General features: G+C 39.7%; 1 protein-coding gene across 1 annotated transcript; it reads right to left on the reverse strand.

Annotated features, from left to right (window-relative positions):
• Positions 1–40: 40 nt before the first annotated feature.
• On the reverse strand, positions 41–11,141 carry LOC137181481 (myosin heavy chain, fast skeletal muscle-like). Its single transcript, XM_067587216.1, has 40 exons — positions 11,067–11,141; positions 10,580–10,792; positions 10,195–10,338; positions 9,946–10,102; positions 9,835–9,862; positions 9,625–9,736; positions 9,442–9,534; positions 9,275–9,338; positions 9,059–9,157; positions 8,804–8,907; positions 8,247–8,385; positions 7,999–8,117; positions 7,751–7,900; positions 7,425–7,595; positions 7,018–7,324; positions 6,818–6,885; positions 6,559–6,646; positions 6,355–6,472; positions 6,154–6,277; positions 5,922–6,058; positions 5,497–5,752; positions 5,159–5,401; positions 4,894–5,070; positions 4,666–4,811; positions 4,475–4,565; positions 4,002–4,391; positions 3,746–3,872; positions 3,493–3,611; positions 3,191–3,387; positions 2,923–3,106; positions 2,668–2,833; positions 2,155–2,279; positions 1,765–2,073; positions 1,474–1,677; positions 1,264–1,389; positions 965–1,135; positions 769–873; positions 545–640; positions 324–455; positions 41–178 (listed from the first exon to the last, which is right to left on the reverse strand). The coding sequence occupies exons 2-40, from the start codon at positions 10,778–10,780 to the stop codon at positions 158–160; spliced, it is 5,808 nt and encodes a 1,935-aa protein (XP_067443317.1). The 5' UTR covers positions 10,781–10,792; positions 11,067–11,141; the 3' UTR covers positions 41–157.
• Positions 11,142–14,514: the final 3,373 nt, after the last annotated feature.

The raw sequence follows: 14,514 nt of genomic DNA on the forward strand, positions 1-14,514 counted from the left end.
TTTCAGTCATGCAAAAATGATGGGACGGACACAAAAAAGATGCAGCACACATCTACCTTTTATTGACTTCACAGCATGCTTAACATGCTAAAGTGAACAAGTAACAAGATACTCATATTATATGACTCCTTGTTACTGTGTAACGCTCACTTCTTCCTCACTCTTCTGCTTCCTTGGACTGAAAGGACAGAACAATGGCATGTTAAACATTTGGCCAGATCATCTGAATCTAAAGCAAACTGTAATCTTGATTCCTTGTTATAAAATTATTAAGATATTAAAATGTTAACAAACTTTAGTCTGATAAAATGGTTCTATATTACCTTGACAATTTCACGACTCTTTGCCCTCAGTTTGTTGACCTGGGACTCGGCGATGTCGGCTCGCTCCTGAGCCTCCTCCATCTCATGCTGAACTTTCCTGTACCTGGACAGGTGACTGTTGGCCTGCTCCTCCTATATAATAAGCCACAGTGAAGTCACAACCTGTAGACTGAATTGGCATTTTCATAATATGTGTCATTATGAGAATCAAGTGTACTCACAGCCTCCTCAGCCTGTCTCTTGTAGGCCTTAACTTTCAGCTGCAGCTTGTCCACCAGATCCTGAAGTCTTACAATGTTCTTCTTGTCCTCCTCAGTCTGTTGTATATCAGGAGTGATAGAACATTATAATACAAAACTAACCTAAGCTTTCTGTTTTCGTTACTGCATATTATTGTTTGTTGTATTATTAGTAGTAGTTGGTGGCATTCAAAATATAAATTTACCTGATAGGTGAGCTCCTTTACTTTTCTCTCATATTTTCGCACTCCCTTGATAGCCTCAGCGCCACGTCTCTGTTCAGCATCAACCTCACCCTCCAATTCACGAACCTTGGATGAAGAAGAAAGCAATATTGTCAAAATGTGAAATGTTGTCCTGGCTTACAATAAATATGAATAGACCGGTCCTCATGACACTTACTCTAGCCTCCAGTTTCTGGAGCTGCTTCTTGCCACCCTTCAAGGCCAGATTCTCAGCCTCATCCAGACGGTGCTGCAGGTCTTTCACCGTCACCTCCAGGTTCTTCTTCATCCTCTCCAAATGAGAGCTGGTGTCCTGCTCCTTCTTCAGCTCCTCTGCCATCATAGCAGCCTGAATTTTTGTAGAATTTTATATTGTTAAACATAAGTATATTGTGGTCTAATGTTGCTGCTTGATTTGGTGGAGAAATGGCACCATACTGTATAATTTGTTACATATAATGCATCATGATGACTTACATCAGTGATGGCCTTCTTGGCCTTTTCCTCAGCATTTCTTGCTTCCTGGATAGCATCTTCCACTTCACCTTGGATCTGAATAAGGTCAGCCTCCAACTTCTTCTTTGTATTGATAAGGCTGGTATTCTAAACAAATTAAAGTTTGGGTTAATTAATCTTCACTTTTCAGGTGTTTCACATGTCACTGTTTGAGTCTCTGTCATAATTTACCTGAGAGTGCAGCAGCCCCACACGCTCACTGGCATCAGCCAGCTCCTGTTCAGCCACTTTGCGGCTTCTCTCTGTCTGTTCCAGAGCAGCTCTCAGCTCCTCGATCTCAGCCACCATCAGGTTGTTCCTGCGCTCCACCATGGCAACCTGCTCTCTCATTTCGTCCTGACCTCTAATAGCGTCATCAAGGTGCAGTTGTGCATCCTAAATGAATAATAAATAAACATTTGCAATACTGTGTAGGTAAATGAGAGAACACTACCTATAACTTTGATCATTAAGCCACTCTACCTTAAGATGTCCCTGGACGTTTCTCAGCTGTTTCTGGGCTTCAGCAGCCTGGCGGTTGGCATGGCTCAGCTGAATCTCCATCTCGTTGAGGTCTCCCTCCATCTTCTTCTTGATTCTCAGGGCATCATTCCTGCTCCTGACCTCAGCATCCAAAGTGCTCTGCATGGATTCAATCACTCTCTGACTGTTCCTCTTGATCTGCTCGATCTCCTCATCCTTCTCTGCAAGTTTCCTGTCAATTTCACCCTTGACCTGGGTGAGTTCAAGCTGAACACGGAGAATCTTGGATTCCTCGTGCTCCAGGGTAGCCTTGACAAAAAAAAAAGTGTTGTGTTGCACCAGCATTATTTAAAATTGTGTTTAATAAGGATAACATTTGTCAAACCTTACCTCTGCCTCCTCAAGTGAGGTCTGGAGTTCTGACTTCTCCGTCTCTACAGTTTTTTTCCCTTTCTCCAGTTCATGAATGGTTTTTCCAGTCTCACCAATTTGCTCAGTTAGATCGGAGATCTCCTCTATAAGAAACAAGGTATAAGGAGATATTTCATGAGGTGTCAGCTCAATTAATTATTTTGTCTACTCTTTGTTAGACATATACATTTAATATATTTTAGCTTGTACACTTAAAAATACTCCATGAATGTTGTTGGTGTTAGTTTGCTGTAAGTGACTATGCATATTACAGTTAGCCTGTTAGCCCACTGGGGGCACACTCTCCAAGCCTGTCCTATTGTACAAAGCATATGGAGCAGATTTCAAAAAGGATAAAGCTTTGTGTAAGTGTAAAAGGTCATTTCGAAATCATTTGAAAATTTTGTAAAAGTCTACAAAATAAGAAAACCATCAATTCTTTTTTTTTAAATGGCTCATCAGAATATTCAGCTTTTTCAAAATTTTGCATACGTTGCAGATTTTTATTCTCCCTCTTCAAAGTCTCCAGGTGGTCCAGAGCTTCTTCATATGAATTTTTCAACTTGAACATTTCAGTGCTGAGAGAACGAGTTTCCTTCAGAGATCCCTCCAGCTCTGCCTGGCTTTCCTCATACTTCTGCTTCCACTCAGCAAGAACCTGAAAACATACAGAAGACCCATGTGCTTCAATAATTCATAATTCTATGGTCTTTATTTAAATGCAAGAGGCATGAATAAATATCTAACCTTGTCAAAGTTCCTTTGCTTCTTGTCGAGGGTAGCAGCGAGAGCATTAGCTCTATCTACATCGATCATCAGGTCTTCCACTTCACCCTGCAGTCTCTGTTTTGTCTTTTCCAAAGAGGCGCATTTTGCGTTCACAGCCTCGATGGATTCCTCTGCATCCTGAAGACGTTGGGCAAGCTTTTTCCTGCAAAGACACATCAACTTGTTTCATGATGATTTACAGAATCAGTGCATGTGGAAACCACGAGACTTCAGGACTGTTCATTACTTTGCCTCCTCAAGCTCCTCAGTGCGCTGAATGGCATCAGTCTCGTATTTGGTTCTCCATTGGGCCACCTCGCTGTTGGCCTTGGACATTGCACGCTGCAGCTCAGACTTGGCTTCCTGCTCCTCCTCATACTGCTCTCTGAGCAGGTCGCAGTCATGACGAGCTGACTGAACAGCATGAGCCAGGGCGTTCTTGGCCTTTCAAAAAACAGAGATATTTTTTCTATAAGTATCTAACTTCAAGTTTAGAACTGAAACTGCTGTTGTTCATTTATAGCCTGTTTGTTCTTAATGCTCACATACTTTAACTTCCTCTTCAACGTGCCTCTTGAGCTCTTCAATCTGCTGGGTAAAAGCCTGCTTGCTCCTTGTCAGCTGAGAGATCAGGGATTCCTTCTCCTCCAGCTGGCGACTGATTTCACCTAATAAGAAACATTAATTTATAATGTCTAATACCACTAAAGAAAAATCTAACTAATCTAAATGCAAACAGAGGGAAAATACTGGAAATATGAGATTAGGGTAAGTTAAAAAAAGAAAAATATATTTTTCTCACCATTTTCTGTCTGCAGTCTTGCCCTTTGTACCCCAATGTCATTTAGCTGGCGCACATGTTCTTCATTTTTGGTCTTTAACTCACTCAGTTGATCCTCAAGAGTACGACACATTTTTTCCAGATTAGCCTGTGATGAGATAAGAGGATAAACAGGTTTAACAGAAAACATTGTGGATTTTGGGTTACGTTGCTGATCAAATATTTCTACTTTTTGTCTGTTGACTCTGCTGCCCATGATACAATGGTTTTAATTTACCTTCGCTTTTGCGACAGACTCCATGTTGCTGCTGAGGTCATCAATCTCCATCTTGTATTCACTTTTCTCTTTCTCCAGTTTCTGTTTGACCCGCTGAAGGTTATCAATCTGTTCCCCCAGTTCTGCCACACTGTCAGCCTGCTTCTTGCGGAGAGCTGCAGCGGTGGCCTCGTGCTGCAGGGTGGACTCTTCAAGATCACGACGCAGCTTCTGGAACTCAGCCTCGCGCTTCTTGTTCATCTCAATTTGAACAGATGTTGCTCCACCAGCCTCTTCCAGTCTCTCACTGATCTCCTCGAGTTCCCTGGAGAGATCAGACCTCTGTTTCTCCACCTTGGCCCGAGCTGCCCGCTCAGACTCAATCTCTTCCTCCAGCTCCTCAATACGAGCCTAAAACAGACATGGTTTAACTGAAAATCGTTCAAGATATTTGAATGTTCTTTTACTTTGACTGACATTTGCCCAAATTATACCTGAAGTTCCTTTATCTTTTTCTGTAACTGGACCTCAAGAGTCTGCTCATCCTCAATCTTACTCAGGAGCTGGCTTATCTCAAAGTCCTTCCTGGAGAGGATGAAAGTAAGTCAGTGCATTAAAGTGGTGTTTTAGTAGATCCTCTTATAGAATCGTTTACTGCAAGTGGGTTGCTTATTTTAATTCTTACTTCTTGATTTTCTCATCAGACTGCTGCTTGTCGTTCTCCAGATCCATTATGGATTCATGGGCCAGTTTCAGATCTCCTTCCAGCTTTCTTTTAGCTCGCTCAAGATCCATACGGAGCTTCCTCTCTTGCTCTAGGGAACCTTCAAGCTGTTTTAACCAAGATGAGGCATTATTTTTTGCTTTTAAAGTTTCAAGGGGAGTGAAATTATAGTCTGTTATTATTACATACATCATCCACTTGCTGTTCCAGCTTGGTCTTGGCCTTCGTCAGAGTGTTGACTTTGTCCTCCTCTGCCTGAAGATCATCAAGGGTCTGCTGATGGGCCTCTTGGAGAGCTTTCTTCTCTTTGGTCAACTTGGCAATGGTCTCATCTTGAGAAGTCATCTCTTCAACCAAATTTTTAACCTATATTGGCAATATTGTGAAGATCATTTAGAACGGGTTGGTGTTCTCTGAAGAGTGGACTTTAAGGCCTTGTGAATAATACACCAACCTTGTTCTCAGTGGCATGTTTCTCCTTTTCCACTTTGGCCAGGGTCAGCTCCAAGTCGTCAATGTCTTTCTTCAACTCAGAGCACTCATCCTCCAGCTTCCGCTTCTTTGCAGTCAGCTCAGCATTGATTTCCTCCTCATCCTCCAGTCTCTCAGCCGTCTCTTTGGCTTTGGCCTCAAGCTGGATTTTTGCTTTAATGAGCCCCTCACACCTCTCCTCTGCATCAGCAAGGTTTTCACCTTCCTAGATTTGAAATGACATACAATTTAAATATTATGTAGTCAATTGTAAAAACCTCTGTCACTGAAAAAGCAATTGCCTCTTTCTACTTAACGTACAGATGCAATTTGTAGCTGCAAGTCATTCTTCTCCTGCAGGAGAGTAACCATCTTCTCCTCCAGTTCTTTCTTCTTAGCCAGAGCCTTTGCTAGCTGCTCTTTGGTTTTTTCAAAGTCCTCTTTCATGTGTGCCATCTCCTTCTCAGTCTCTGCACTCTTCAGCAGAGGCTTTATTCTGAAGTAAAGCTTCATCCATGGCCATGTTTTGACATTCATGAATGAGCGGATGTTGTACTGGATTGAATAAATTGCCTCCCTGGGAATAACAGATATAGGGGAAAATAAACCTGTGTACTCACATTTTGAAAGGTGTATTGATTAGAAATGTGGATTGGATTTTCGAGATAAATACTTTGCCTAGAAATGAGTTGTCATCTACAATTGCACAGTTGCCCTTTGATGTACAAAGCTAAATGTCACTGTACCTCCTCTCCATCATCTTCACAAACTCTCTCCTCATGAGGAAACCTCTACAGAGAGCCTGTGTCATGGTTACCAGGGCAGCAAGTTTTTCATCCCGCATCTCCTCCAGAGTACCCAGCAGACCGGCTTTGAAGAACACCTGAAAGACAGTGTTAATGTATGTAAATTTTAATGCCTACTTGCAATATCAGGGTTAGCTTTCATGTTCACATCCATTACAGACAAACAGATTACCTTTGTGTGTCCGAATTTGTACTGAGTGTGATCAACAGAAATAGAGCCCAAGAGTTTCTCTGAGGCCTTCTTGTTGTCGATGAATTGGCCCTCAGGAATGACACTGGCATTCAATACTTTGTATCTGATTGGAGGGAAATTGATGGTTCTTAAATAATTGATCATAAGATTGTCAAAAATGTGGGTAATCTTAGTAAGTACCTCTGCTTGAAGTCACCATAGAGGATTCTGCTGGGGAAGCCCTTTCTGCAGATCCTGATACCTTCCAGCACACCGTTACACCTCAGCTGGTGGATGACCAGGAAGTTCTCCATCAGACCTTGAAGAAATTCTAAATTCAGTCCTGTGTTGCATAATTACAGAAGTCTTTGTAGATGCATAAATTAATACTCATATTAGGCTTACCCGGAGTCTTTGATTCATTTGGAATCAAACAACGTACAAAATGAGGATGAGTGCTTCTTAAGTTGGTCATCAACTTGCCCAAATTCTCCTGAAATATGGAAAAATTCAAATTGATACATAAGAAATGGCAAGGCCCATTTCCCTGAATGTTGGTAGCACTTTGGAATATACTGTAGTGTTGCAGATATTATAGTACATATTATACTGTGGCTTTAAGTGTCGTTCAAATAAAGATTTAAAAAACATTTGTGATACTTACCCTGAACAGAGCAGATACAGTCTGAAAAGACCCACCCTTCTTCTTGCCGGCTTTTTTTCCACCACCCTCTGCGATAACATGAAGATTACATTTGGTAAATGTTTATATTCTGTTACTCCAGCTACATACAAATCATCCAGTATATTGTAAAATGTAATAAAAACACCTCCATATTTTGTTGTTAAAAATATGACCCTTACCATCCCCCGCGGCATGTGCCATATAGAGATGAGCCAGCAGTTTGACTGAAGACTTCTGGTAGAGCTGAACAACTGAGTCGTTCAGGGGGTCCTTGTTCTTGTCCAGCCAGCCATTGACGTTGTAATCAACAGTGCCGGCATAGTGCACCAGGGAGAAATGGGCCTCAGCTTTGCCTTTGCCAGGTTTTGGTTTCTGGAAGGGGGCACTTTTACCAAGATGCTGGTCATGCAGTTTGTTTTTGAAGGTGGCATCTGTAGCCTTGGGGACAATGCACTCCTCTTCAAGGATGGAGAAGATGCCCATTGGCTGAAATTGCATGTAAAATTGACTCATCATTGCATTAACACATTTCTCTAATGTATGTGTGCACAAGGTTTTCATGAAAATATGCCATTTACAACCTTACCTTCTCAATAAGCTCAATGCAGGCAGCCAAGTCCATGCCAAAGTCAATGAACTCCCACTCAATGCCCTCTTTCTTATACTCTTCTTGCTCCAGGACAAACATGTGGTGGTTGAAAAACTGTTGCAGTTTTTCATTGGTGAAGTTGATGCACAGCTGCTCCAAGCTGTTGAACTAAAGAAGATGTCAAAAGTTAGCAAGGGTCTTAGAAGTGAAACTATTTGTACTCTTAGATTCGATGTACCCTGCACCCTGATTTTGAAATTCTGGTTGGGCAATTATTTAACTGAAACTTATAAGATTACGTAGTGTCAGCCAAACATACTTACATCAAAAATTTCAAACCCAGCAATATCCAGGACACCGATGAAGAACTGTCTCGGCTGTTTTGTGTCCAGCATCTCATTGATTCTGACAACCATCCACAAGAACATTTTCTCATAGACAGACTTGCAGAGAGCCATGACAGAGTTGTGAACCTTGAAAGATAGGAGTTAAGAGAAGACGTGAAGATGGGAGACAATCTTATGAATGTGGTAATTTGATTTGATTTTTGTTTCTTGTTGACATCCAATACCTGAGGCACAGTTTGACCTTTGGTCACAAACTCATTCCCAACCTTCACTCTGGGGTAACATAATGCTTTTAGCAAATCAGCAGAGTTTAGACCCATGAGGTAGGCGATTTTATCAGCCTCTAAAAGAAGAGCACAAATAATCATCTTTAAAATCCACATTATGATAAATGTTTAAATCCCAAGTCCCTTTTTTCAAGTTGCAAAAATTGTAATACTACTTAAAAGCTCATGGTGTGTTGGTTTCATACCCTCAGTGCCATCAGGCTCAGCCTGCTCCTCTCTCTGCTTCTGCTTGAACTTCATGTTTCCATGATGCATCACAGCTCCAGTCAGCTTATAAATGTTTGCTTTTTCTTCTAAGTTGAAGCCCAGAATGTCAATGGCAGTCTGCGATATAAAGCGTAAATGTAAAATTCTGACATAAGCAAGCTTTTGATACAATCTGAATGGTGTAATATTATTAGTTCTAATCTACCTCCTCTACACTAGTTGCTTATAAATATTAAAAATTAATTCTAACATTTTACTGATCACCTGTAATGCTTTTGCTGGACTAACATTCCAGTACATTTAATCCCTTATAAGACAAATCAAAGCTGGACTTTCTCAGGAAAGTTATTGTCATTCTACAGTTCTAAAATCTGACAAGCTATTTAGAGATTTATAAGTTTTTAAAACTTTATATGATGATCTTCATAAAGGTAAGATTTATTACAGGGCTGTTTTGGTTTGCATTAGATTGTAGATTGTATAATTAATAAACTGGTTGCAGTAAATTCAATCATCAAAGTGAAGTTATTCTTACATCAGTAGCGATGAATTCTTCAACGTCATTGATACTCTTAACAGTAATTTCACCTTGACTAATCATGTGATAGTCATATGGATTTGTGGTGATGAGGAGACTCTCTGAAGAAAGAAAAAACATATATAAATATACCAGAATATATATATATATATATATATATATACACACACACACATACAACTGATAAGACATTGTTGCTCACTTGCTGTAGAATAACTGAATAATTTACAATATTATCTACAAATCTCATACCTATCAGCTCAGGTTTGTGGCCTGTCATGAGCTGATAGAAGATGTGGTAGCTCCTCTCAGCAGACAGCTGGAAAGTCACTCGAGACTTCTCCAGCAGATCTGTATGGATTAAAGTTGTGAAAAATTCAGAAAAATTTCCCCTGAAGCACAATAAGCAAGAAGTTGACTGAATTATAAACAAGATAATGCCCAATAAGTTTCAAAAAAATATCTTACATGTTTCAATATCGGCTGAAGCCAGCTTTCCAGTTGATCCAAAGTGAATTCTGATAAATTTTCCCTGTGGAGTTACAGAGTAACATTTAAGTTAAAACTGTTATGGTGAATGTTTGTTGTCACCAAATAGTTCAAATAAGAGAAATCACACAAAAAAAACAACTTACAAAACGTGAAGAATTGTCATTCCTCACAGTCTTGGCATTACCATAAGCTTCTAACAGTGGGTTTGCTGCAATGATTTGATCCTCCAGTGACCCCTAGAAATAACATTGATTTTGTCAATCGGACAACACTTCTTCCAGTTTCAAACGTCAGATGTCATGTTAATATTGTTGAACTTCTCTTACCTGCATTTTGCTAGAAGTTTGCTCAGATTTCTTTCCTCCAGCCACTGCGATTGTGGCAAAGTACTGAATGACACGTTTGGTGTTGACAGTCTTCCCTGCACCGGATTCTCCACTGGGTTGTGGGATGTGTACATAGATATTGTTCAAAATGACTGATATTATTATGTTATTGCCAAAACTTCTGAATGATATAAAAATGTTTACACTTACGTAATCAGGATTGACTGGTTTTCTCTATCTGTAAGATATCAAAAAGGTATATAACAGTTAGTGCAGCTGCTGTATTTTTGGGCACATAATAGCTCACAAAATCATTGATACCTTGGAGCATGAACTGATAGGCGTTATCAGAGATGGAGAAGATGTGGGGTGGTGCCTCAATCCTCTTTTTGCCTCTGTATCCTGATACGACCACTGAATCGTACACTGGGAGCCACTTGTAGGGGTTCACAGTGACGCAGAACAACCCAGAGTAGGTCTGTTAAGACAGAGAGGATTGTTACTGACACACATCTCCCCTGGAGTGCTAATAAGTTTCAGCTATTTATGTGTTAATCAGGTCAGACTCACATAGATCATCCATGCTGCATAGCGCTCTTTGAGGTTATACAGCACAGCAGGCTCACTGAGGTGGGTCATCATGGCCATGTCCTCAATCTTATCGAACTTTGGAGGGTTCATGGGGAAGATTTCATCGTCTTTCACAGTGAGAGACTGCCAATTAGACAGAAGAGGCACAGAAATAAGTTTAGTCACTGTCTAGCAGTCATGTGTTGTCTTGTTTAAAATTTTTGGTGCTAATCACAAATTGGATGTGTCTGTAAACCAATATGGATTGTGGAGTTTGAATTCATTTAAATTTTAACCATGCCAAAGAATTTGTATGATGTTGCTACAGTCCAGATTCTACATTAAAAATATTATTAAGCACTGTGTATTTTTTCTTCATACTCACCTTTCCACCGAGAGTGTCTACAGTGGCTTTGCCGCCTTCTTTCTTCACAAGTTTCCCCTTGAGGTACATCTCGGCGGGTTCAGTCACAAAGTAAGCTGTTTTAGCATCAAAGGGAGTGTTCTGAGCTTCAATTCTCTCTCTTTCTGGCTTCCGGAGGTAAATGGCCGCCGGGCCAAAGCACTCCATTTCCGGGTCACCCATGATGACTCTTTACTGCAAGGAAGTAAAAACAAGACAATAGTCATTCATTTTAAAAGCAAGGTAGGACAAGTCATGTCTTCTACAGTATCTGCTATTACTGTTTTCGAATTAATGTCCTACATTAAGACTGATTAAATACAGGAAGCTGCTGCCATACCAGAATTTAGCTAAGTACTGGCAAGATCATTATGTTCATAGGGGACCATCTTTTCATGTATAGTACTGATATTTAAAACATTATTTTATATTGATTTAATCTCCAAGACAAATTGATAGCCTATTTTACCTTGGGAGACACCAAGTGAGCAGATGTTTTTCTGGGAGGGTTCAGTGCAGACTTCTGAAAAAAGTACAGTACAGTAAGGATTTCTTTTTTTTAAAGTTACATTTAATGATACATTATTTCAAAATCAGTGAAGGAAAAGAAAATCTAACTGTATTGATGGATTAAAATCTCTCAGAAAATATTTTTGCAGTCATGTAAATGCTTATCCTTCTATATTTCTAACACAACATTGACTTGATACAAATGATTCATGGCAATATTACCACATGTTGTAACAGAGTAGTTTAATGACTCAAGATATCTGAGCTACTGAGGAACCTACCTTTGCTGGGTGTCTGTCCTTGGTGGTGGTTTGCTCTGCCTTTTTATATAGAGTGATGGGAGCCCATCGCGCGTGTCTTGCTCTATTTGGTCATGTTGCTTGGCATTAGATTTGTGAAATAGCTCTTAGCTGTCATATTACACAGCTTGTGTGACGTCTTCCACGTTGGATCATTGGCAGTGTTAGAATTTGTCTTAGAATAGTTTTGGTTTTCATAAATATTCTTATCCCTGTGATTATTAGCAAAAAATTACCTTCAAAATCACTTGTGAAGATGGGAGCAACTGTTTTAGATATCTATACATATGTTTTTACTTATGAGTTTGATACTTATATGCAAATGTACAATACAGATGTGAAGTTTGTTCAGTTCTTGCTTAAGATTAAATCTGCAGTTACAGACAGTCCGAAGGTATGACTAATGACTCTTTTTAGTGCTCCCTGGCACAACAGTAGTCCCTTGCCATGCTTTGGAGAAGCTTTAAAATGTCACTGATATACTGTTTCAGAGTCCTTACAGGTCAGAAATTATTAAAAAATGAAATAAGTGCCAATGAGCTTTGAAGAAAAGGAAGGATTGCCAAGGGATTATTTCTCACTGCAGAGCCAACAGCTGTTCTTATTCTTGCTCTTAAGGGATACACAAGGGAGATTGAGACAATCCCTAAATGTAGTGCGACTGAGTGATGGATTCCAGCTTGTTTTATAAATCACCTCACCCTGAGGATATTTTTTTTGTGTGTATATCAAAGTGTAGCATGTTTCTCTCTGCATTGTTTAGGGTTTTCCAGTATGAGAGAAAAGTGTACTTTATGTGATGAGACAGAAGATGTTGTCAAAGATGGTAAGTATACTTGTAGCCAAAGGTTTTTGTGAAGAACGTGGCACACAGCCGGCACAATTTAAAAGTGTGGGGAGACAGCCACAAGGCACTGTGGCCATTGGAAAGAGGATCTACTTACAGCAGTGAATAAGAAGAAGAAATTCTAAAGTGGTTACCAGCAAGATATAATGAGGCTCTGTCTTCAATGTACACGGGTTACACGATACCTGCTCGGACATCTTCTGTCTTATTAGGGCAAAACTCAAATATAGCAGCAGGCTTGTGTTGATGTTCAAGCCAAATGCCACACGCTCAAGAGGCTTATTGTGTTTTAATGGCCTTTGATCGTCATCTGTCAGTTTCTTCATTTGTCAAGCAGCAACAACTGTGCTCAGAAAAACAAACCAAGGTGAGTTTTGAGTAACATTCCAGTCTACTAGCTGGCCACAAAGACCAGGGATATTACATTTACAGTAACAGTAACATCCATGTTTAACATTGTAAGTACAGTTTTTTTTGGTGTATTTCAAACATTTTAAATATATTTGTGAACTGTGCTTATGATGTAACATTATTATTGTATTTTTTAAAGGTAAATTCTACATAAGACCTGTTTTTTAAAGTGCACCAGTAGTTACATGTAAACACTACTTATCCATGTACTGTTTTTTCAACCCGGTTTTAGAGTTTGACTGTTATGTTTTGGTGTGGCGATCATTCAGACGGTTTTGAATTGTAATTACAGTAGTTTTTGAAAGTAAAACATTTAGAGACTTTTAAGCTCCCGTAGCTTCAGTTTATAAAACAGTTTTCGTCAAGCTCATTAACTGTGCAGCCTGAGCCTCAAGGTCCTAAACAGTCTCCAGAACGCATTTCTCATTTATGTCGTTTTAAAGCTGCTCTTGTATTATTCATGCTTCGGGTCATATATTGTAGTATTGTCTTGCAATCTTGCAATGCATACTCACATTATGCTGGGATGTGACTATAACTGCCATTATTTTTAAGAATGCCAAAACATTTTGATTTTGTCACGGAGAAGGTTTTATGTTTAGTTGGTTAAAATTAGGTCTGAGTGTTGGATTGTAACCCTTGCTGTTTGTCCATCTTGTCGTTGATCTCCTGGGATTAGGGTGTAAGAAGATGGGAGCTGTCTCCAACAGTGCATTAGTCATACATGATATTTTGGAAATGGCTGGCTTCATGTAGATGAAAATTGGCATCATCATGCCACAGAGGAAATTATTTTTGAAATTTTTTAAATAATGCTGATTGGTCTGTCTGTGACATTTGGATAATGCAAATTAAAAATTAATTCTGATTCATTGTGAACATCCTTATACTAAGAGAATCCTCTCTATTTGACCTCATTAAGTGTGGTTGTTTGGGGTGCTGTCTGCTCCTTCTTGTGCTACTGACTATTGCAAGGATGTGTGTGTGTGTGTGTGTGTGTGTGTGTGTAATAATGTTGGTGGGGGCCAGTGGCGTCATAAAAACCAGAGGCAGCCTCAAATTTCAAAAGTGCAAACACACTTCTAATGTTACCAACTTCTGTTGAATCCTCTGGACTCATAACATTTCCATGCCTCCACACCAACTCAAACTGAGTGTGGGTGCTGAGTAATTACTGTATTGTGAAATAATGTGTTTATACATCACAAAGATAGGAACACCAATTTAAAAATATGAATTCATGTATGTTTTTTTTATCATTTGTTCCTGTTATTGGTCATAGACGTGCATTGGAGTCTGTCCCACCATGCTTTGGGCAGAAGGCAGGGAAACAAGTCGGGCTGTCCATCAGAACCCTCTTAAAACATGGTATGACACATTCACAGATCTAGATATTCATTCCGTTCATGTTTCACGTACTGTGCATGTCACACTGTCTTTGCCTGTCTGTCTGTCTTTTCACAACAGGTGTGCTTGATGTGTATATTTTATTTTTTTATGAGGTGAAAGTTTTGAACCCATTAACATTGCTCGCATGTAAGGTAAAATTCAGAGTTAATTACTGTATAACTCTACACTCTACACTACAATTTCAGTGTTTCTTTTTGACACTAATTCCCTTTGCAAAAATTACAGAAAGAATGCATTTTTGAATATATTTTAAAAATTCCCATTTCATTTTAAAGGTGCAGTGTATAAGATTTAGTGGCATCTAGTGGTGAGGTTGCAGATTGCAACCAACTGAATACCCCTCCCCCAAGCATGTAGGAGAACCTACAGTGGCCGCAAAACTTGCGGAAAATGTGAAAGACCCTCTCTAGAGCCAGTGTTTGGTTTGTCCATTCTGGGCT

Source organism: Thunnus thynnus, chromosome 4, assembly GCF_963924715.1.
Source record: "Thunnus thynnus chromosome 4, fThuThy2.1, whole genome shotgun sequence".
NCBI classification, from domain to species: Eukaryota; Metazoa; Chordata; class Actinopteri; order Scombriformes; family Scombridae; genus Thunnus; species Thunnus thynnus.

Bases quoted from the DNA above. Each gene is read 5' to 3' on its own strand.
- LOC137181481 (XM_067587216.1), bottom strand. From the start codon at position 10,780: ATGGGTGACCCGGAAATGGAGTGCTTTGGCCCGGCGGCCATTTACCTC. The intron at 6,278-6,354 runs GTACTTACTAAG...CCCTCCAATCAG, and splicing joins TATGGTGACTTCAAGCAGAG to ATACAAAGTATTGAATGCCA. The intron at 3,107-3,190 runs GTAATGAACAGT...GTGTCTTTGCAG, and splicing joins GAGGAGCTTGAGGAGGCAAA to GAAAAAGCTTGCCCAACGTC.